Source organism: Dendrobium catenatum, unplaced genomic scaffold, assembly GCF_001605985.2.
Source record: "Dendrobium catenatum unplaced genomic scaffold, ASM160598v2 fragScaff_scaffold_716, whole genome shotgun sequence".
Taxonomy (NCBI): Eukaryota; Viridiplantae; Streptophyta; class Magnoliopsida; order Asparagales; family Orchidaceae; genus Dendrobium; species Dendrobium catenatum.
In genome coordinates, this window is record NW_021319178.1 from 21,356,578 (window position 1) to 21,381,486 (window position 24,909).

The 24,909-nt window shown below is 37.5% G+C and overlaps 2 protein-coding genes and 1 pseudogene across 3 annotated transcripts; 2 read left to right on the forward strand and 1 right to left on the reverse strand.

Annotated features, from left to right (window-relative positions):
• Nucleotides 1–214: 214 nt before the first annotated feature.
• Nucleotides 215–3,979, reverse strand: LOC110105159. Its single transcript, XM_020834550.2, has 2 exons — nt 3,763–3,979; nt 215–532 (listed from the first exon to the last, which is right to left on the reverse strand). The coding sequence occupies exons 1-2, from the start codon at nt 3,865–3,867 to the stop codon at nt 446–448; spliced, it is 192 nt and encodes a 63-aa protein (XP_020690209.1). The 5' UTR covers nt 3,868–3,979; the 3' UTR covers nt 215–445.
• A 2,886-nt stretch (nt 3,980–6,865) lies between these two features.
• Nucleotides 6,866–24,353, forward strand: LOC110105171 (alpha/beta hydrolase domain-containing protein 17B). Of its 2 annotated transcripts, none has more exons than XM_020834562.2 (5): nt 6,866–7,252; nt 17,440–17,476; nt 17,596–17,832; nt 17,937–17,984; nt 23,724–24,353. In XM_020834562.2, exons 1-5 carry the CDS (start codon nt 6,951–6,953, stop codon nt 24,180–24,182), a joined length of 1,083 nt encoding a protein of 360 aa, XP_020690221.1. In that variant the 5' UTR covers nt 6,866–6,950; the 3' UTR covers nt 24,183–24,353. The 2 variants fall into 2 exon arrangements, with proteins under 2 accessions (XP_020690221.1, XP_028552015.1); XM_028696182.1 differs by having other exon boundaries at nt 23,766–24,353.
• On the forward strand, nt 18,169–20,928 carry LOC110105153 (annotated as a pseudogene).
• Nucleotides 24,354–24,909: the final 556 nt, after the last annotated feature.

The window sequence follows — 24,909 nt, forward strand, 5'->3', positions numbered from 1 at the left end:
AAGTGCTTTTTTCTAGTCAATATGTTGCTTGCACACCCAGATGATCAAGAGCAAGTGGTTCAATCACTTGGCCTTAATTTCTAATCACTATATGTACATGATTCTCTACAAATCAAGGCACAAAGAATTTCTAGCATCATGGTTGGATATGATGTCCATAGCCTTTTTGTGATACAAGAGTTCTTAATCCAACTTTTAACTGTCAGTAAACATAGAATCAACAAGGAATAAAGTATCCATGTGTACGTTTAAGTACGCATAAAATAGTTCAACCTGAGGTAGAGGAAGATAAACAATAATTATTATCAAGCTTATTGCGCTTGTGCAAAGACCTTTAAGTATAGTCCACAGATTTTTTTTTAGGGTTGCCATGATAATAAGTCAGATAAAAAGACAAAAATAAACAGAAGTCTGGGCGTCCAACAAATCCAAACCAGATATATTACTATGCAAGAGAATCCTTTTCTGTTGCTTGAGCCAATAGTTCTTCTTTCATCCTCCTGATCTCCCTTTCTCTTTCAAGTCTCTCTTGCTGAAGGAGGAAGAGTGGAATAAAGGATCAGATCAAAGTAATTAGTCATAGCTTAAAGAAGAAAATATATTTAGCTAAAGGACATATAGAAGAATATCCTGTTCCACAAATATATTCATTAAAATGAGGTAAATAATAACTAGGAAAACATAACCACCTATGATTTGGGATTAACATGTAACTTTACACAATTGCAAATTGATTATGTTCTAATTTCAAATGAACATCCAAATTGAAAAGCGTAACAAATATTTAAATGGAAAATTTACATCAACTGCTTCACAGCATATGATTAACAAACGCACAAAGTGATTTATATTCAAAATTTCCTTGCATGAAAATCCTATTAACTTGCATCTAATTTAATCACAGCCTTATAAAGTTTTGCCCTTTCACTATAGTTGGTTTCTTTCATCATTTATTGTTTATTGACCATCAAAAGTACATAAGGTTCCCTAAGGCTGCGTGGAAGAAGAGTGGTTTATCCCAAATGGGTAAAACACTGCCATCTCTCCATTCCTACACTAGAACCCAGCTCCTAACTCTTCTCCACTAAGCTTTCACAATGGAAGCTGGGTTCTTTATAGCTAAAAATCTCAAAAAATTGTCATTATGAAAATTAGGTGAATATAAAGAGTAACTTTTTATCACAACAAAGGTTGCGAAGGCAAACAATAAAGTTGCAAGTGCAGGAAAACAAGAATTTCTTCGGGAGCCAAAATAAATGGCTGGAAACCAGCATAAAACTTGGAAACATCAAATGAATTTAACACGTAGTTCATGCTTTTTGGGTAAGCAGTTTTTGCATCCATCCAGTGACTGAGAAGTAAAACAGTTGGCTCTAATATATAAATAGAATGCTAAACATAAGTGATTTGGTACATAAAACTTTGATGGGGTGGAGAAAAGGATGCTACTATTGAAGCTTACATTTGCTATAAGAAAGATAAATTATTGTAAAGGGGTAAGAAATAGCTTTTGACGATTTATGTAAAAAGCTAAGTACTGAGAGAGTAGAGAAGTAGATACAAAAGGCTTAAAGCAGGGGATATGAAACAGAGATTTTGATAAGTTAGATGTTCTAGTGATGTGAAACAATATGCGATGAACAAGAATTTCCTTGGCGAAATTAATAAAGGTGATGAAATTAATCTTGCTAAAAATAAATCTTTGCTTGCTCAAGATTGAATTAAGAAGTTAATGTAAGATTTAGTAAGGGAAATATATTACATGTAGAGATTACGGTAACTTGCAAAATAACAACTAAACATTTAGATAATGCAAATAGCTAATGATAACAAAGCCCCAAATTTAAAATCTAGATCGTTCACCTTGAGATCCGTCACTCCTTTTGAAAGTGGTGGCTAGCGGAGGAGAATCGAAAGTAAACTTAGCAACGCCACTAATAGACAAGTGATCTTGAGAGGACTTGTCGCCAGGAAGGAAGCCGGGTTCGAAGGAGCGGGTGGACGGCCGTCAATGATCCACTCGGAGTCTAGGCGTTGTTTGTCGATGACGTGTATGAGCGTCGGTAGGATTCGATCCAAGTAGGCTCCAACAGTATCTTGGTCGGACTCAAATCCCGCGTCGAAGAACGGCGATCGATGGATGTCGAGGTTGCCGTGAGCGTCGAACACAAGTCCCCATTCAAGCTCGGGGTCCGCCATGCATGGTGGGAAAGGGGAATGAGGACAAAGAGTACTTTAAAGAGTTAAATTCATCTTAAAGAATCAATATGATTTTATACCAAATGGATCCATTGTAGAGGTTGCTTTTTGTTAAGGAAAATAATGATCAAGTATATAAAGAAAAGAACGATCTCCATATGTTTTCTATTGTTTTGAGAAGGAATGAGATAAGTACCACAAGAACTTTTAAAAAAAGTGAGCATTTGAAGTAGTCATGGAGTAACCAAAGTCTAAGTAGTCATGGAGTAACCAAAGTCTTCACAACCACAAAAGGTTTAAATCAAGAAACGATATTAAGTCCATTTTCTTATAAAGATTCTTCTAAAAACATTTAATATATATTTTAGTGCATCTCACTTGCATAAGAAAAATTGTTTTATAAATAAAATAACATTAAAATAAAAGAACTGTTAAAAAAATAAAGAAGTTAGGAATAGTATGACAAAAATTGAATATGATTCATAATTTTAGTGGATATGAATTGATAACTATCAATTAATATTGTTAGAATATAAAGGGAACACGTGTGTGACATACATACCACTTTATTTCATGCTATTTATATATTTAACATCCAAAACATTAATATTACATGCTTACCACTCATTGAACAAATTTGGGTGTGGTGCATGGAATGAAATATTAAAGTTTATAGGATGGTATGAATGATAAAAATGAATTATAGGAGTGATATATTTGATATTAAAGTTGTATATGGGTGATAGGCATGTGATATTAATATTTTGGGTGTTAGATATGTAAATAGCATGAAATAAAGTGGTATGTATGCAAATTTTCCTATAAAAATTATGGATCCACTATATAGAAGAATTAATATAGATGAGGGCATAATTTTTAAAGTTAATGTTGGGTGGTTAAATGCAACAAATATCTCAGAAATGCTATGTGATAAGAGAATGCCATGATAACAAAAGATAAATTTGTCTAATTATTTTATATGAATAAAAGTGTCGGACAAAACATAATACATTGATAACAAAGATAAATGTGGCAAAAATGAAAATGTTACCATGGATTTTGAAAGATGGATTGAGAAATGACTATATGAAAAGTATTGTAGAAGAAGAATTTATTGAAAATATAATATTTAAAACTAAATTTCGGTGATGAAGAGTAGTAGTGATAAGACAAAAATAAAATCAGCGCAAGGATTAACTGAAAAGAGGTAAAGCACACATAACATGTTCAAAAGCTGCCAAAAAAGTTTAAGCAAAATAGATCTAACGCCTGAAGCTGCAATCTGTAGGATTGAATGGAGAATGAAGATCCATAAAGCTGCCCTCAAACAGTTCAGATAAGCCCTATGATGATGATGATGGTTGAAATGGTTTCTAAGCAGAAAAGGGCTTAGAAGCTGAAATGGCCGAATTTATAACAACAGAACAGAAAAAGAAATCAACGAACTGAAATAAACGTATTATCGAAACCTAGTTTGTGTTCAATTAAAGCCTGGATCAAAACAAACAGCACAATAGCAAGCGATGCTAAGCAGAACAGGGAGAGATAGAGAGAAAGCAGAACCTTCTCGTCTTGGTGGAGGGCCATCCAAACATGGACCTTGTCCATGGACTCCCAGAAAAGGAAAGCCCCGAATACCATTGCAAAATAGGTGGCAACTTTGACCATCTTTGCGATGCGATTTCTTCGGCTAGTGCTCCTTTCCTGCAAGTTCAATGGGATTCCCACTTCTCTTTGCCTTAGGCGGGTAACTAGGTTTTGTTGGTTCCTCCCGTGTCCAGTGGCCGTGTACAATTACTGTTCAGCCCTTTAAAATATATCGGTCAAAAAATCAGGTTGGAAACTTGGCCGGGCACGAATCTCAAGGCAAAATCAGGATGGAAACTTTAAAAATTAAATCTGGGATCATTTGAACTACTATTTCAGCAAAATTACAGTCCAACTGAGCGTCTCGGAAATACAAATCCAACGACACAAAATTCAACTCAAACCAAGCACAAATGGGTTTGAATCAAAGACCCAAAGCGTTGTTGGAAGGTTCAAGCCATGATTTGGATTATCAAACGTTTTCCAAACATGACATGCTTATAGTCGAATCAAGTGGCTAGACGAGATGAATCCAACGAGCATAAGATCGCCGAATTCCAATATCATTAAGACCTTCAAATGTCTGATGAACGGTCCACGATCAAGGGATTTCAATATCGGTCGTCCATCCAAACCACTCAACATTTGCCCTTGATCCTCTTATTTACGGATCATGTCATCCTCAAAAAAATTATAAATATCCCCTCATTTCTCATAAGGGGGGATCCAATGAAGAATAAGAAGAATAAGATAAGAGAAGAAGAGTTGGGAAGAAATTCCTCGACCACCGCCGGAGTTCCGCCCGACTTTCAAGTGACGTCGGAGTTCGCAAACTTTCAAGTGACGCCAGAATTCCGCCCAACTTTCAAGTGACGCCGGAGTTCCGCTCAACTTTCAAGTGACGGCGAAACTCTGCATGATCTCCAAGTGACGTCGAAATTATGTCTGATCTCCAAACAACTCTAGAGTTTTGCCTGAATACCATCTAACACCAGAGTTCTCCCTGGCTGCAAACTGACTTCGGGCTTCTACCCGACGCTGGATCTCTGTTCGTCGCTAGATTTCTACCTAATGCCTTCCTTCTTACCTCCGTCGTCAAACAACGATCCTACCGACCTCTGTCGCCCGCCAACTACGATCATTCTGACTTACATCACCCATCGACTACGGTCATTCCGATCAAACGAACATGTCAACAATGACTATTTATATTACAACATATACTTCATATAATATAAATCGAGCCAAGGCCTTCCCGCTAAGGAAGGACCTCATTTGTAATCGACTGCAAATAATAGTGGATTCATTCAAACTAGACTAGGCCCCATTCTTTTTTCCCCTTTTCAGGAGTTTTCAACGTAAAAATTTTGGCGTCTCATAAATGTTACGCCCTCTCTCTTTACCTAATTGCATGACGAATCTTCGCATAACGCTAAGATGCAAAATTTTATATGTCTCTATCGCCGCGATAATACCAGGACACAACAATAATACATAACATTATTTAAACAGTTAATCTTAAATTAGATGATATACATAATTTTGTATTTGCTTTTTTTATTTAATGAGAGATAATTCATTGCATTAATTATACAATACTGTGAATAACTTCTAAAATCTCTTATTTATTTATTTATTTATTTATTCATAAAATATATATATATTTTTTCTAATATAAATACCGGACCACCCTTCCACAAACTTCAAAAAGTTTGTATAATAATAATTGGCCACCGCAGCCAACTTCACTTATTATTCTACTTCACTTCTAGTTGCGGTTCTGCGGGGTACTGCAAGGAGGTAGAGAGAGTATGGGGGGAGTGACCTCATCAATGGCGGCGAAGCTGGCCTTCTTCCCACCTAGCCCGCCTTCGTACGACCTAGTCACGGAGCCGGTAACGGGGCTGACTACGCTTAGTCGGTTCCCACACCGAGAAAATGTGGAGGTGATGCAGTTACCCACGCGACAATACAAACCCAACGACACCAAATTCAACTCAAACCGAGCACAAATGGGTCTGAATCAAAGATCTGAAGCGTTGTTGGAAGGTTTAAACCATTATTTGGATTACTAAACGTTTTCCAAACATGACATGCTTATAGTCGAATCAAGTGGTCCGACGAGACGAATCCAGCGAGCACAAGATCGCCGAATTTCGATATCATTAAGACCTTCAAATATCTGATGAACGGTCTACGATCAAGGGATTCAGTATTGACTGTCCATCCAAATCACACCCAACATTCAAGTGATGCCGAAACTCTGCCTGATCTCCAAGTGATGTCAGAATTATGTCTGATCTCCAAATAGCTCTAGAGTTTTGCCTGAATACCATCTAACGCCGGAGTTCTCCCCGCCCGCCACTGATTTCGGGCTTCTACCCGACGCTGGACCTCCGATCGTCGCTCGTTGCCAGATTTCTACCTGGCGCCTTCCTTCTGACCTCCGTCGTCAGACAACGGTCCTATCGACCTCTGTCGCCCGCCGACTACGATCCTTCTGACTTACGTCACCCATCGACTACAGTCATTCCGACCAAACGAACATGTCAACAGTGACTCTTTATATTCCTACAATATACTTCATATAATATACATCGAGCCAACACCTCCCCCCTAAGGAATGACCTCATTTGTAATCAATTGCAAATAATAGTGGATTCATTCAAACTGGGCTAGACCCCGTGCTTTTCCCCCCTTTTCAGGAGTTTCCCACGTAAAAATCTTCGTGACTTATAAATGTTACACCCTATCTCTTTACCTAAATGCATAGCGAATCTTCGTACAATACTAAGACGCAAAATTTTATATTTCTCTACCGCCGCGAATATACCAGGACACAACAATAATACATAACATTACTTAAACATTTAATCTTAAATTTGATGATATACAAAATTTTGTATTTGCTTTTTTTTTTATTTAATGAGAGATAATTCATTGCATTAATTATACAATACTGTGAATAACTTCTAAAATCTCTTATTTATTTATTTATTCATAAAATTTTTATATTTTTTTTCTAATATAAATACCGGACCACCCTTCCACAAACTTCAAAAAGTTTATATAATAATAATTGGCCACCGCAGCCAACTTCACTTATTATTCTACTTCACTTCTTGTTGCGGTTCTGCGGGGTACTGCAATGAGGTAGAGAGAGAATGGGGGGAGTGACCTCATCAATGGCGGCGAAGCTGGCCTTCTTCCCACCTAGCCCGCCTTCGTACGAGCTAGTCACGGAGCCGGTAACGGGGCTGACTACGCTTAGTCGGTTCCCACACCGAGAAAATGTGGAGGTGATGCAGTTACCCACGCGACGGGGAACAGAGATCGTTGCGATCTATATCCGCAACCCGATGGCCTCGTCGACGCTGCTCTACTCTCACGGAAACGCTACCGACCTCGGCCAGATGTACGAGCTTTTCATCGAACTCAGCATCCACCTCCGCCTCAACCTCATGGGGTACGCATCTCTGCTAATTTATAATGGGCATTCCAGCCTCTAGACAGTTATTCCAGTCATTACAGACATGGAGTGAATATTTGTCATGGTTTTGAATTTTGTATGGGGGCTCGGCTCAGTTGTTGTTGAGAATGGTTGCTTTGGTTCTTGTTTTCTTGCATTTTGGTGTATTGGGGGATCTTTTTATTTTTTGAAGGATGATAGCTCTGCTGTTGACACTTGGGAGGAGAAACGTCGGACATCGGACTTGTTTTTTAGTTATATTGTATCCAATTAATTAACCATTGCAGATCTCTTGTTGTTACTTTGTTTAAACGAAGTAATTGAGGGATTTGCAATGTTGTTACTCCATTCACTTCCTCTTTTTTCTCATCTACGGAGCAGTTTGAGTGGAACCAGTTTGAAGGACCTTAGTGTCGTAGGTTCTTAGAGAAATTATTCTAGTAATGACATCTGGAACACATCAAACATCACGAGACCGCTTATTTGATTTAGATCTGCAGCTGTAACTTTTCTCTACTTCCTTTTCTATTTAATTATTATTTTTTCTTATTTTGAAATAAATAGGCTGCTTTTCCTTTTTTTTAGTTGGTGATAATTGGAGGAATTTTGGGTGGTTGAGCGGGGCGTTGCGAACTGTTGTATTCTTATCTTTCGATTTCTGCATGTGATTTGGTGTGGTGTCTCTATCGTTGTAGCTTCCAAATGTACTTGTTTGGAGCCAAGCTTTTGTAGGACTTTCCAGCGGGAGATGGGCATGTTCAATCAATCTTGAACTTTGCTTCTAATAACATACATCAGCTTCCTTATTTTGTATTTACTCATTTGGGCTCTAACCATTATGTCATTATTCATTATAGGTGTTAATGCATTTTCCTTTCTTATATGATTTTGTATTCATAAATAGCTAAGGTCCTAATAGAAGATGTGACCTTTTCCCCGAATTATTATTCCCTATATCTAGAAGAGCCACCCAATTAAATCAAGTTTTTCTTCCCTCCCATGGCCGGCTCCTCCTCCACCATTTCCTCCAATCACAATGCTTACGTCATCCTCAACCCATTTGGTATATCTTAATTCCTCATTGTCATCGCATTAATACGCAAATCAAACTTACCGCCTCAAACTGCTTTTCATGTTGATTCCAGTTCTATACCACTCACATTGAGTATAATTATCGATGGATCCTATCCTGTCAAAATCTTATACACTAATTACAGTTTCATACAAAATCCTAACTACTCATATTATGGATCCATCATGATCAATTTATCTTCAATGTCGTTGCCCGTTCTATCTCTCCAAATCTAACCCCATTCATTGCTTTGTCATGCACACCGTAAGAGGCTTAGCATACTTTTGCCAATATCTATGCCAAACTATCTTGAGGGTGTCTCACCCAACTATAAGAAGATCATCATCTTCTTACCAAGGAAATGGAAGCAATCACCAAGTACTTGCAACTTTTCATAGTTATTTCCAATGAATTTGTGACGTTGGCAGGGGGGGTTCATTCCCCCTGTGGCCCTTCATTTCCTCTGCTTGGCCGAGTTCATCCTCTCCTCTTTTTGGCCTTTCGGTTCTCTCTCAGTTCGGTTCTTTCCCCCTTGTGTTGGCTGTTCGTTGGCTGTGTCCTGCTGGCCCCTTTAGGTGCTGCTCCAGCCATGGCCTGTTGGTCTTTTGCCTCCCTTTGCTGATTGGTTCCCTAGGCGGCTGTTTTGGGTTGTTTGGCTCCCTATTTTCACCTATAAATATAGGTTGTTTTGTGGCATTTTAGAGAGTATTATGAATTGATTTTTGGAAAGAAAACCAAAGGGTTTTTGGATAGCTTGTGAGCTAGGCCTCTTCGTCTTCTCCTTCTTCTATAACTTCGTCTCGGACTTCTTACCTATTTTTTCTCTCCGCAAATGACCACCTCATTTGTATATTTCTTCTCAATCAAGGTAAAGCTGTTTTAGGTGTTTTTATGTTCTCAATATATGAGTTGTAAGGTGTCTTGTAATGTGTTGTCCCTTGTTGTGTGTTAGGTATTTTGTCTATTTAGCGTGTAGTTTCTTATTTTGGAAAGGAAGACTATTTTGTTTGCAATCTTAAATTTTTCCAAATTTTTTGATTGCATCAATTTGGTATAAGAGCTTAGGTTTTTGTCGAGTCTTTAGGTCAAATTCAAGCAAGAAAGAGAGAAAATCCAAAGAAAGTATGCAGTTTTAATTTTTCAAAACTGGATAAGAATCATTTGATGTGTAAGGAAAGTCCATATTCAACTCATCAGGAGACGAGCTCTTTCAACCGGAGGAGAATTTGATGTAAGCAGCGGGGGGGGGAGGCGATTAATTCCCCCTGTGGCCCTTCGTTTCCTTTGCTTGGCTGGGTTCATCCTCTCCTCTGTTTGGCCTTTCGGTTCTCTCACAGTTTGGTTCTTTTCCCCTTGCGCTGGCTGTTCGTTGGATGTCCTGCTGGCCCCTTCGGTTGTGGCCCTTCGTTTCCTTTGCTTGGTCGGGTTCATCCTCTCCTCTGTTTGGCCTTTAGATTCTCTCCAAGTTCGGTTCTTTCCCCCTTGTGATGTCTGTTTGTTGGCCGTGTCCTGCTGGCCCCTTCGGGTGCTGCTCCAGCCGTGGCCTGTTGGCCTTCTGCCTCCCTTTGCTGATTGGTTCCCTAGGCGGCTGTTTTGGGCTGTTTGGCTCCCTCTTTTCACCTATAAATATAGGTTGTTTTGTGGCATTTTAGAGAGTGTTATGGAGTGATTTTTGGAAAGAAAACCTAAGGGTTTTTGGATAATTTGCGAGCTATGCCTCTTCGTCTTCTCCTTCTTCTATAACTTCATATCGGGCTTCTTATCTATTTCTTCTCTCCGCAAGTGACCACCCCATTTTAAGTGTTTTTTTGTTCTAAATATATGAGTTGTAAGGTGTCGTTGTAATGTGTTGTCCTTATTATTTGTTAGGTATTTTGTCTATTTAGTGTTTATTTTCTTATTTTGGAAAGAAAGACTATTTTTTTGCAATCTTAGATCTTTCTAAATTTTTGATTGCATCAATTTGCCATGCTCGACTATTCAATCTTACTAAGCCTTGATGAATAATACAAGGATCTATGCTCAATTGTGCATGTATGTTTGAGAGTCCCATCATTTTTTAGGAACAACATAAAAAGCTTATAAATATAGTGGTCTATTTCAAATTTGAAGCAAGAAAGAAGCAAGCTTCTCTCACATGTTTGATATCGCCGATCTTGCTAAAAAACCAGTCAAATATTCATCCTTCAAAAACATATCTAGTTACAAAAATAGTAGCTCCTACATCCAAAAAATACTCCAAATTTGTCACCAAACTAGCCAAAACCAAGCTTGTCCCTATGTTGGCAATTGTCAACTTTGCCAACAACAGGGTACTCACCATAATGGTGTCCGAACTTTACCTACACATCTACATGTTCACAATAACTTGAAACAAACACACCCTTCTCTCTTTATGCTCTATTGAAACAATCTATGCATACCCTTTCTGATGCATTGATCAAGCCCCTTTCTAGTCATTGCCTTGATTGGCTCCATATCAACTTTGGTGCATTCTCCTGGGAATCCATCTTGAGGGACATATTAGAGAAAAAAATAAACCACCTTCCTTATTTTGTATTACTTATTTAGGCTCTCCACATTAAGTTTCTATTCATTATAGGGGTTAATACTATAAGACTTCAAGAGTTCTTAAATTTCCTATAAGAACATAATCACATATAAGATTCAAGTTCTCGAATTCTTACAAGAACTTTATTTAAGATTAAGTTCTCTAACTTTTACAAGAACTCGCATCATAAATTATGTAAAATAAATTATGTAAAAGAAATCGAAAAAAGAAGAAGAATTTACATAAGTCTTAAATCCACAAGACCTTAAACACGATCATTTTCACAAGATTTTAATCGGAAGAAAAATATACCTTGATTCATGTTGAGTTTATTAAATTCCGAACTACGGTTTCTCTCCTTTTTTCCTTTCACTTTCTTCTTTCATGAGTTAATTCTCTATAGCACAAACTAACTCCTTATCATTAGAGAGAGAGGACCGGTAGTTATTTCCTACGGATTAATTATAATAACTGCTCATAAGAGTTATTTTTATTGGGGGTAGCAATAGGAGCCCGCACGCTGTGAAGGTAACTTTCTCCCCTTCGTGAGCTTGTTCGGCCAAATTCCACATAAATCATGTTGCCGAACAAGTCCTTAGGGCAAAAAAAAAGAGAAGGAAACAAATGGTTTATACTATATTATGCTCATATCATGTATAATCTTGTGTCTAAGCAGCCTGATTGCAATTAATTACTAATTAATTATAATTAATTAGTGATTAATTTTAACTAATTTTAGTTAATAAGTATTAATTATAAATCAATAATTATAATTAAGTACAATTAATCTTAATTAATTGTAATTAATTAATTATTAAATGATAATTAATCATTATTAATTCTAATTAACCCTTATTAGTTCTAATTAATTATAATTATTTATCAAAATTAATTATAATTATAAAATAAAGAAGAAAAAAGAAACATGCAAGGATGCTTGCTCTTCTTTTGGCTTGATCCACGTGTCAACCCCGTTGGCACTGCTCCTCACAAAGGTATAAACTCTTAAACCTTAAAACCTCGAGAGCCTATTTTCAGAGTTCGCGACACACTGAAAAATCGCCTATACACGTCTTTATTGCGCGTGGTGGGATGGGACCCGGTGCGACGCCTATGACGAGGCGAGTAATCATCTAAAAGCCTTACTTCGGCGTTCGAGGCGCATCGAAAAATCGCTATACATGTCTTTATTACGCGTGGTGGGATGAGACCCCGATGCGACGCCTACGGCGAGGCGTGGTCACTTATAAGTGCCTTTGAGCTGGGGAAAATTCAACTGTGTTTTAAAACAGATACCCTCGAAGACCCCATACACGTCTTTATTGCATGTGGTGGGAAAGAAGACATGACCGCGGTGTCCTTCTAAGGACACCTACTATACACGCCTTTATTATGCATGGTGGGAAGGCCCAGGCTCCTGTAGTTATCCCCTAAACGGGGGTGACACGGGGAGGCTGCCGAAGTCCGGACTGACTTGGGATCTGGACTTAAGCAAACAACGATGGAATATGCTTAAGTGAACTTGAACAAAATTCGAACTTAACCGATGAAAATATATTGAGAAGAGGACCTGAACTAAAACTCAAACAAACAGAACTTAACTTGAATTTGATTGGACCAAAATAACTTAAGCGAACTCAAACTTAAAAGGATTGCTTGGACTTGAGCTCAAAGCAAGAACTTGTGAACATTGAATTTGAGTTGAGCAACATCAAGTAGAACTTGAATGTGGAAGACTTTGATTTGAACTTGAAAGAACAATGACCCGAGATTATAAATCGGGACAATTATGAGGAACTTGAACTTGCAACATTCAAATTTAAGACTTGAACTCAACTGGACTAAAGGGAAAGGCTTTATAAATTCACATTGAAGATCTAAAAAAAAAAAAGCCAAAAAGAAGAAGTATACATCTAATATACTATATTATATATATTATTCGATTTCCAAATGGTATTTGCTGGCAAGCACGCATCGACAAGTAGTAATCGCCCATGAATGATCAACAATAGACTCAAGATGACTTGTGGTGTCCAACCAACTAATCAACAAGAGGGGGCAAAATGATTCTTGAGTGTAATAAACCTGCGATGCATAGGAGGTCCTATAAGTCATTATAGGAGGCTTGACACACATACGATAGTTTATCTACAAGTTAGAAAGGGAATAACAGAAGTTCTATTCTACCTGCAATGACGTACAACACGATGAATGTGCTGATTCATTAGAAGGGTCCTACTGAATTTGATATTCTCATGAGTAGAATGTGAAAGACATAGTAGTAGATAAAACAACTCCTCTATTACACTGATTTGCAAACAACTACATCATTCTCCCATGAGTACAAAGTCAGCATGCAATGAACATTTAAATCGCCGATCAATACGCGTAGAGAAGTCGACAATAAACATAATATGTCAATAGTCTACTTTGGCATGTAGGTGAACACATTCAAGGCCCTTTATAAAAAAGATTCATCGATAAAATTATACACCCGCATGGGCTCGGCGAGCGTGTTATGGATACACACGTGATGTCTAGGGATGTTGCGCGGGTCAATAAGTGAATTCAAGTTCGAACCCTATCCTTCTATGCGGATCAATAGAGGTCGACAAGGTTCGAATCATCAAATAAATATACGGTTGCGGCGACCAATATATTTGTCTTAATACATTCATATTAGGCCTTCAAGGCCTGTAATAATGAAAATTCACTAATAAAGACACAAAGCTTGTGACGTATCCGATCCTCTGTCGACAGCTCGACAGACTCGACAAGGTTTAATCAATGAATGACCTCACACACCCCGATGACCATGTTGAATAGAAGACTCAACCGGATGGGTTAATTTTAAATATTTCAAATTCTACCTAAGTACCATGAAGATCCAAAATTCCATAACCATTCCAAATTTCAAGTATTTAAAAATTGAAATCCAACCATGAAACACTTAAAGCAAAATCCATCCACCATTCGTAACAGTTTGCCTGGTGGACAAAGTGAAATTTACTTCAGCTCACATAGGGCTAATGCTTAGTCGAAAATATCACTAGGATTCATTCTCAACTAATCTCCTGCTAGTAAAGACGTGGTACGTGTCCTATGACCGGCGGTTTTGCCGCCAAATGACACCACATAATAAACGGTTATGACCCGAGGCCCTCATCAAATGGTTTTGCCGTCGAATAACACCACGAAATAAATGTTATGGCCAGAGTCAATATGTTCCTTAGTGACATCAAATCCTTTAGATATAAGTCAATATGATATGATTGATAGGGCACAAAGCCCTCTGTTAGCTAAGGTGGATTCAAATTTGTCCCCTTAGATAAACATTCAACCTAGGTCTACAAGGTACCCTTGGACGAAGAAACCCATGGCTGCCGATAAGGATCCTTCTGTTTGGTTTGGTTGACTACCTCCTCTGACTAAGTAAATCTGGGACCACGATGGTCCGGGACGATGGAACCATGGGATCTTGATCGAGTCCATCATCCATTCCCCCACCATCTGCTTTAAGTGCAAGATAATGAAAATTTCTAATTTTAAATATCAAACCATTCAAATTTTCTAAGCCCAATGCTGCCACTATATGCCGGATACTGCATATCTAAGGGTACGACATATTCATTGACGACTAGCCTTAAGCGAAAGTTCTCTCTCGTGATCGGAAGGGATAATTAACTTTAGGGGCTTACGCCTATAGGAAACCAGAACTCATATCATAAAGTCCTCACAAAATGAGGGTGAAATCTCTGGGTAGTGTCTTATCTACAAATCCATCTGCCACCTCAAAATTTATCCCGGAACTTAATTCCGTTAAAACTCCCCCCGAGGAAAAAGCAATAGCGGGTGGAGGTCGGGGCCGAATTTTTGAAGCCCACAAACTCCTCCAATTAAACCCCCCATCCTATACAAGCCGCCGGCCCCCTCCTTCCTTCTCTCCTCAATTAATCCCCCTTTTCAATTGGGATTCCTAATCACCTCATTCATCAAGGTGCCGCCCCTCCCTTTGCCCCTTCTTTCCTTGGGAAGTCAAATTCAAATCCCTCTAATTAACCTCCCAAAGTACTGCTGCCATTAAAACCTGATTCTTCCGGAATTGATCCTTGACCTAAATTGCATGTCCCTTATGCAAGAGAAGTAACCCAGGTTTTCTTTTCTAATTGCTGTCCTATGTTTCCCCTGGCCAACTACCTAGGTTTTCTCATCCTAGAACCAACTTCTTGAAGACCAGAAGCTTTCTCGGCTGCTGTCCAGATTTTCGTGGAGCAAGAAACTGCTGTCTAGATTTTGAGGAGCTAGGAAACTGCCGTCCAGAATTTCTCCAAGCTTCAATTTGTTGTCCACTCATGTATGGAGGATCCAGAACTTGATCACGGTTTTGTTTATGACGATTAAGGGAAAGTTGACATCCTCAAGTCACCATTCTTCGACATCAACTTGGAGGTCGACCGTACCGTTGAAGACTACATCGAAAGGATTGTCTTCTCCTTCGCCGCTGCTATCGACGAACAACTCTCTCCCGCTCAGTGGCGCATTGTTTCCAAATCCTGATAAGGGTAAATTTCTCCTCCAAGTCTTTGTTTTTCCAAGTCTTCCCTTTAATTTGTGGCATCATAAAGGTTGTGCAATCTATCTCTGTTTCGCCTACCTCAAGAGTGTGAGTGAGTGGATCCAATTAATGCCTAATCTATATGTTAAAATAGGGTTTTCCTTTAAAAATCCCCCATGCTATGCTAAACTTGATTAGAATTGATTATTCATGATTCTAATTCTTACATGTAGTTTGGCCTAAGCTTCAATCACCTCTTTATTGTTTTAATATTTATTTAAATCGCTAAAAGTAAACATAATTATTTTCGCTCTAACTAAAAGGCGTGTATTTTTGACATTACATAATTACCTACGCATTTAATTCTACATCAACTAGTCCCTTCTATAACCCTAGTAGTGCAACTTCTAACGAAGAAAAGGCTAAAGCTCTTATAAATAGATTTACTGCACAACATGCTACCAATCTGCAAGATGATGATGCTGAGTAGAGCCCTAGCTAATGGTACTCATTCATATTGAAATCCTCTAATTGCATGTATCTATTAAGACAGGAACCCTTATTGAGATAGGGATTTTCATAAATGCACTTTAAGAAACATAATTGAGAGGGCGTGCCTTTATTCATACAATTACTCATGAAATCCTTAGAGTGTATTTCAGAGAAGCCTTCGAGCTTGCAAACCACACCAGTCGAGAGATCTTTTATATTAGATCAATTATGCATGATATATATGAGATATTCATGAAAATATAGGCATTTTAGTTTGTATATCAACACATACTGAGGCAAAAGCAACACTTCACACAATCTTAGGTTAATATATTTCATGAGCCCATTTGGCTTTCGACCCAATGTATGCAAAATGATGGATGTGTTTTGATCTTTCATTTTAAATGTTATTCATCTGACTTCATCTGTTCTCATAAAAATTTTTCCTTGGCATCAAGATCCAGTGCACCACTCCTTCATACTCTGTGCAAAATATGTTGTACAAAACATGAAATAAGATTGAGTCAAATATTCAACATATGGTCTTATAGGTAAATATAAATTCAAATGAATTATCTTTTGTTCATATATAATAATTAGTTAAAAAAAGTTGTTGCTTTTTTTTTTCATTGTATATTAGATTTTACAAAAATATGATCTAGATTCTGAATCTATTTCCACTACCTTAATTAGGCTTATAAAAATGGATGCTTGTGTGTAGAGAGAGAGAGAGATGTTTGGTGCTTTCGTTTGTGGCCGTGGTGACCTGCCACTGCATGATGATGCCGGTGCAAGCTTGGTGGTGCTTAATGCGATTGTGATGGTGCCATACTGTTGCTGTAAATTGGGAATACAACTAAAGATATCTTTATATCTACTTCTCAAAATCCCATAGCTTGCTATTTGATCCTTCATCATACTTCTCCCGATAAAGTAGAGTATTTTTCTGGAAAAGAAAATTATGATTTGCCTTTCTCAAATTTTTTTGTGAAAATGCTTCTTTATTTGGGCCATGGATGCAAGCAACTCAGTCTCGCCAAATCTTGTAACCTTTTGTGCCTTTTTGGTGTAGCCTTTTGCAATTATTTTAATTTTTCTTTCTTCATTTTTTCTGTCCATAGCTATTCTCCCGACACTAGTAGGACATTCTACTGACCCTTGTAGTTCATAAGCGATGGTAGAGTGATGTAGACGTAAGTGCTGGCAGAGTTCTGTTTGAGGGAAGTTGGAACCTACAGAAGATTGGATGCAAATAGAAAATAAGTGATTTTCACGAGTAAGACATAAGTTATGGCAGAACTCGGTTGAATTAAGCTTCGTCTTAAAGTAATGGCCAAAATCAGCTTGTTATTATTATTCACTCCCAATGTTCGTTTATTAGTGCTTCTAATGTTTAAATCACCCTATGCGTACATACTTACATTGTTCAGGTCACCTTGTGCGTCTTGTCTTCTCCAAATTAAGGTGGTTGCTTTAATGATCACAATTCTGATCAAAATTTCATACTTCTGCAGGTATGATTATTCTGGCTATGGGCAGTCGTCTGGAAAGGTTTATTGCACGCCATCTTTTTGTATTTTTGATGGTGATTTGTAGTCTAGAATAATAAATGATGGAAATGAGAGTAATTTTTGTAATGAAAAGCTGAAGTCTTTGTTTATTCTTTGTAGCCAAGTGAGCAGAATACGTATGCTGATATAGAGGCTGCTTATAAGTGTCTTAGAGAGAACTATGGTGCAAAAGATGAAAGCATTATCATGTATGGGCAGTCTGTTGGAAGTGGACCTACTCTTGATCTGGCGGCACGACTTCCCTCCTTGCGAGCAGTTGTTCTGCACAGCCCCATTTTATCTGGTTTAAGAGTTATGTATCCTGTAAAACGTACATACTGGTTTGACATCTACAAGGTTGACGCTCCTATTCCATTTAATTTTATCCATATTTCTTTTGGTATTCTTCATCTCAAAATTGATAAGTTGGTTACCATATTTTGTCTGTTTCTGTTTCTCAGAATATTGACAAAATTCCGTTAGTCAGCTGTCCTGTGCTCATAATACATGTAAGTCCATCCTTAATTTTTGTTAACATTTTGATCATTTTTAAACATTCATGCATACTTTGTTTACTCCAATTGCATATAGTATATATATTTTTGGTTAGTTTATCGCAGCACTGCTCACATTTGCGCTTTTAAATTATTGTAAAAATCTTGCATATGTTTGACTGTAAATGACGTTTTGATTATTCGGCAATATAATCTTCTTTTTTCTTCAAGATAAATAAACTTTTTTAATATGTCCTATTCAGTAAAACAAAATAACCTTCTGATAAGTAAGAATGCAAATTAGAACCTTGTAAATGAGCAAAATTTCCTCATCTCAAAACTTGAGAAGTATTCTATAGTGCATTTGTTATATGTATTTGATATATGGCTGGGTCGTGACAGTGCCGAAGAAAGTGGATGATTTGGAGAGAAATCAGAAGGAGAAGTTGGCTAACTCAAATATGAAATTGATGGAAGAAAGTTCTTTAACCTAGAGGATATGATGAAAAAAATATTGGAGCTTCACACTCAACTAGCACCATCGGAGGCGAGAGCATTTGCGGGTGGTCAAAGAAGTGGGGGAAACCCCAATATTGACACAATGGGGGATGATCGAGAGTATAAATCTTGAGCGACAATGAAAATATGCCACCTCTTGAGCTAATAACTAGGAGGGAAATGGATGAAGGATATGGCATGAGGAGAAAAATTATGAGGAAGAAATGAGGGCATGAAGGGGCTCAAGCCAGATATATGATTGTTGTCTGGTTATTGAAGCCACGAGAGTTGGGAGAGACTATAGAGCTAGCCCAAATGGTGGAGGACAAACACTCACTTGAGAGAAGCAATAATGGCAACAGTTCGGGAGCTTCAAATTAGATGATGACTACTTTTTTGGCATCAAAGGCACAGCCTGTGCTTATTCAGAGAGAAGAACCCAAGATAGGAGACTGGGAGCACGACCTAGGGGAAATTTTAAGAGGTTGACTGAGACAGAGGTTAGGAGAAATAGGCTGGGGGGCTGTGTTTCCATTGTGATGAGAAGTCTGTACTAGACCATCATTGCAAGGACTGTTTGATGTAATCACTTACAGTCTATGATGAGCAGGTGACTCTAGAGGAGTATTTCTAGCTAGATGTGGCGGAGGTCTCCTTGAACTAAGTGGTGGGTTTTATCTCAAATCACACCATAAATATGAAGGGACAAAATCAGTGGTAGCTCTGGTAGATAGTGGGGCAACCCATAATTTCATCTCCAATCAGATGGTGGATCGGTTGGGGCTGAAGCTGGTCGATACGGGATGTTCTGGGGTAATGATGGGAACAAGGAAGGTGGAGAAGAGTAGAGGCATCTGCCTAGGCCTGATGGTGACACAGTAGTAGATTCAGGTGAGGGAGGATTTACTTTCCTTAGAGTTAGAGAGAACAAATGTAATTTTGAGCATGAAGTGGTTGCAAATTGCAGAGGAGACTAAGGTGAGCTAGAAGGCATTGACTATGGAATTCATAGTGCGAGGGAGGAAGGTGAGGGTCAAGGGGGATCCTATTCTATACATATCCAAGGTTTCTCTTAAAATCATGGCAAGGGAAATTCAGGGTGAAGGAGTGGAAAAGCTTAGTAAAGAGGATGTATAGAAGATGCCATGGGAGGTTCTAGAGTCTAAAATTGGAAGTTGGATTCATTATATAAGGAATAATGTGAAACTCCTGTGTGTTGCAGAAAGAAAAATCTTTGATCAAAATTTTGATGTTATTAGTATTCTTAAGGACTATTGCTTTGTTGAAGTAACAATAGACAATGTGTTGATGCTTTTTAATTTTGGGGATGCTATAGCTAAAAGCAAGAGAAGTTGTTTGTGCTTCTAGACATGTATGAAATAATGTGCGAACTTCATTTTGAAATTGATACGATATTGGAAGGAAAAATTTGTTTTGAGACAAGGGATGCTGCTCATAATCTTTCAAGATGCTTAGCCTATACTTCTCAAGAAACTTTTGGTGATTTTAAGGAAGCAGTGGAAGAAGATGCAACAAAAATTGGTGTGATGGATGGAACTCTACACCCTCTGACTAGCTATGTGATTAACTATATGAAGTTTTTATTTGACTATCAATCAACTTTGAAGCTATTTTTCATGAGTTTAATTTGAAAAGGCAAGGGAAGATTCAACTTCCCAACTGGCTACTATTACAATGTGAATTATGTAAGCACTTCAAAGCAACTTGGATGGTAAATCTAAGCAATATAAGGATCTTGTGTTGACTTGTCTATTCATTATGATATCCACTACATGGTTAGATCCATTCGAAGATCATAGGCAAAGGATTTATTTGGTGATGATTGAGTTTAGAGGCACAGAGGAATTGTGCAGTAAAATGCAAATTAATACAAACGGGTAGCTTGGGCAAAGATTTTGCAATCTCTTTCTGTTCAAGGCGAAAGTTCTTCTGGTAGTGTTGTTCCTGTAGGAACTAATGGGGCAACCATAGTGGAGTTTCAAGGGCAATTATAAAAGAGAAGTTGAAGTCTTTCAACATGCAGTTCAAGGTGGGTCATGAAATGTATTTGAAGATTCGACTCTGCAGATAGAAGACCTTAGCTCGAAGAAGAAATGAAAGTTTTTTCACGGTATTATGGGCCTTACTAGGTGGTGGAGAAGATTGGTGTCGTGATGAATCGTTTGCAGCTACCCCCTAACTTCCACCATACACCTGGTGTTCCATGTATCCCAACTGAGAAAAGTTATTTGCGGCCACAGTCCATCTGAGACACTGTCGATGACCTTGACTAAAGAAATGGAGGTAATCCTAAAGGCAAGGGAAGTGAAATGAGTATGTTCGATAGTGGGAGGAGCTAGAGAAGTGTTGATATAGTGGAATGATGTGCTTGACTATAAATCAACATTAGAACTGTACTGTATGATTCAATAACATTTTTCTTCGTACCACCTTAAGGACAAGCTGGGAGGGGAGTATTGATGGATTGACGGAGCTTGTATGCCCCACTAGTAGGGACAGTGGGCAAGGAAAGAGGGGGATCTAAAGGGGAATAAATCCACCTTGAGGAATAAAACCACCTTTAATTACTTTCATAGGAAACCAAAATTGGGAGGGAATTAGGAAATTTTATTTAGGGAAAGGGGGTATGATTTGAATTCAAATTTGGGAGGGAATTAGGAAAGATTTATTTAAGAAAAGATGGCTGATTTGAGATTTGGGAGGGAATTAGAAAAGATTTATTTAAGGAAAAGGGGCTGTTTTGAATTGAGATTTGAAAGGAAATTAGGGAGGCTTATATAGGGTTAATTAGGTTTAATTTTCATTGTGTGATTTGTGTGTTTGTTGTAGTTTTTCTTTAGAGTTGTTTCTAGCGACGCTTAGGATTTGTGGAGAGTCGATCTGCCTTTTGAATAGTAGATCAACATGTGTCTTGATGTGTTGTGCCTTTATCAAAGAGAATTAGCTCATAATCGCTTTCTTTCTTGCTGATTTCTATTGTGTTTTTCCTTTGGTGTTGTTTTTACTGTGAGGAGATCAAGCTTGCTCCTAGATTCTGCATTAATATGAACATTAGAGGTACAACCAAAGTCTTTTTGGTGAGATAAACTAATCTTTTTGCCACTCCATCATTCTCAGAAAACCCTTCATCTAGAGGAACTAAGGGGCTATGACTGATCAGATAAATAGCAGTATTCACTGCTTCTGCTTAGAACTGTTTGGGTAGACCAGCATGCAGTCTCATGCTCGAGCACAATCTGTGATAATTCTGTTTATGTACTTGTTGGAACACTATTATATTGTAATCTTCTTGGAACAATAAACTCATGTTTGATCCTAATCAAAACACAAACTCCATGAACTTCTTATGATGATATCACTACCATTATCTGATTTGAGACACTTCGGTTTAAACATGTCTCATTCTCAATTATGGCTTTTTGTTGCTTCAACACTTCAAACATATCTGACTTGTATTTTAAGAAGTAAACCCATATATTATTAGTGTGATCATCAAAAAATTGTAACAAAACTATAAAAAGAAATGGAGTCGAACCTCATTTATCTGTTTGCACTAATTCCAATTTCTTTGACATAACCTTTGAACCAATTTTTGAAAAACTCGCCTTATGTTGCTTCTCATAAACACAATCTTCACAAAAATCTATATTTATAATTTTAAATATGGAACCTTTCTCTTAGAAAGGAGAAATTTCATAATTTTCTTACTCATATGGCCAAGCCTATAGTGTCAAAGATCTGTATCAATATTTATGTCTGTTATCTGCACCGATTCAAACATTTTGTTGATTACATGGAGAGTTCATCCAATGTTGCCACGAGCCTCACCATAACACATTTTGTCACATTTTAAGAGTCTCCTGCAAATGTTATCACATGACTTGAGCATGCAAGTTGACTCACCGAAATTAGATTTCTCTTCAATCATGGAACATGTTTGATATTTTTCAACTTCCAAATTGATCCATGTGGTAACTTGATTTTAACATCACCCTTCTCTATAAAATTGTAGGGTTTGTTGTCAGCTAGATACACTTTCCTATATCACCATGAATATAGTTACTAAACACCTCCGTACTTGAACTTGCATTAAATGAAGAACCTGAGTCTACAATCCAAGATTCAACATTGTTAAGAGATAAAACCAAAGAATCATGTTGAAACTCTTCTACAAAAATATTCGTAGAATGCCCTTTGTCTTGACCACCACCAACAAATTTCTTTGGTACATTTCCGTCCTTTTTGAAGTGACCTTACTTTCCATAGTTTTAGCATTCAATGTTTTATCTTTCTGAGTTGAATTTTTCTATTCTCGATTTAGATCTTACTCTACTTAGATTTATGTTTAAACCCCTTTCTTTGATTTTGACATTTAGAGCAGTATTTAAATATTCATCATTCACTTTCTTGTGAACCTCTTCGTTCAGCACTAACCACATGATGTCCTCAAAGTTTAACTTTGTACTCCTTAAATAATTATTCACTACAGTTGCTAGCCGATCAATATTGACTGACATAATCTAAGTCAACAATATAGCCCGATTGATCAGTACAATCATATTTCACAAAAAACTAGCCATATTTCCAAATCATTTAAGTCTCCTTTTTCATCAAATCATCTTTCCTCATATATAATTATTTATCCTCCCATTTTTTTCTGCAAATCTATCCCTCCCTATCCTTAAATATTACATTCACAAGTCCTGTCAGAAACCTAAAAGGAGAAAATAGAATCCAATTGTGTATTTTTTTGGGGGAGGATGGAAGGGAGCTATATATATATATGCCTCTATGCTTGTATTGACCAAATGCAATTGTCATTTTTTGGTGTGCTAATTTAACTCTGTGCTTCCTATCTGTAATGCTGGTCTACTTAAAACTTATAAGAGCAATGAATTTTATTTTGTAAACGTATTCCCTTATTAACATCTACAAGGTTGGTCTCTTGTGCAGCCAATTGTATTTATTGCCTTTATAGAAATATGGAGGCATATTGAAACTGACATTTTAGTTCCTAAAATTTGCTACCTTTGTTTCTATATATTACCATGTTCACCATAACCATATGCTATTGATGATGTTTCTTAAAATAGAAATTTATGGAAATTTTTTTGACGATCTTAAGCTTATTTTCATTATGATCCTTACCTTTTGTTTCAATTATGTACAAATAATAATAATAATAATAACCTGCAATACCACTCATTACCTATGTGCTTTATATGATGTATTTAGGGAACAGCAGATGATGTTGTTGATTGTTCTCATGGTAAACAGCTGTGGGAGCTGTGTAAGGAGAAGTACGATCCACTATGGCTTAAAGGAGGAAAGCACTGTGACTTGGAGCTCTTCCCTGAGTACATCAAACATCTCAAGAAGTTCATATCAACTATAGAGAAACCATCTGTGCAAAAACACACTTACAGAAGAAACACTGACAAGTTTGAGCCTGCAAGGAAGAGCTCTGACTGTTTCGAACCGTCAAGGAAGAGCACTGACCGCAGGGAGAAATTTCGAAGCAATGATAACAAGTTGAGCAGTAAAGAAAAGCACGAAAAACTCAAGTTCTCATTTGACCACATGGAGAAGTCCAGGAGGAGTGTGGATTGCTTTGAAAAATCTAGAAGAAATACCGAACATATTGAACAAGCTAGGAAAAGTGTTGACCGATTGGACAGAATATGGGCCGGGTAAATCTTCTTCTTCCCTCTTTTGTTCAAATATACATGATTTTGGTTTGTGTTCGGAAATTTATTTGTCTTAATTTGTGTGTATGTGGGAGTTTCATTATAGTTGTTGGAAACATGAACATGTAATTTGACATAATGGTCAGTAAATTCAATATCAGAGATTTTTTCTCATGTTCATCGTTTGAATGGTACAAATCCTTTTTCTCTCTCGCTCTCACCTTGTCTCTCTTACACCATCCTCTTACAAACAAACAAAGAGAAAATATAAAAAAATCACCAAGGGACGTAACCCTTCGTGAAAAATGAGAAAGAAAACTGTCAAACCGTCTCGTAGCGCTGCAACGCCAAGTTTGGAGCATCGTGGCGCTCAACTCTCTGTCATATGTATGCCTTATAGGGCCATAGTGCCAGCGTCTGGAGTGCCACAAAGCTCTGCTCTCTATCTATCTCCAAACAAACTATACAATGTCATAACACTTGGAAACACAACATCGTAGCATTGTACGATTGTACTGAAAAAAAAGAAGTTTCAGGCGCAAAACCCCGAACCCAAGCAGGGGAGGACCCCTAACCCCCCAGCGAGCTTAACCATTATAATTGAGATCCTAGGTAACAATATAATTCAATTGATCAGCACATGCATCAGATTTTCACACATAACTAATATATCTTAATACAATGTATTCAAGGTATATTGTGACATATTTTTTTTTTTTTATATACGGTATTAA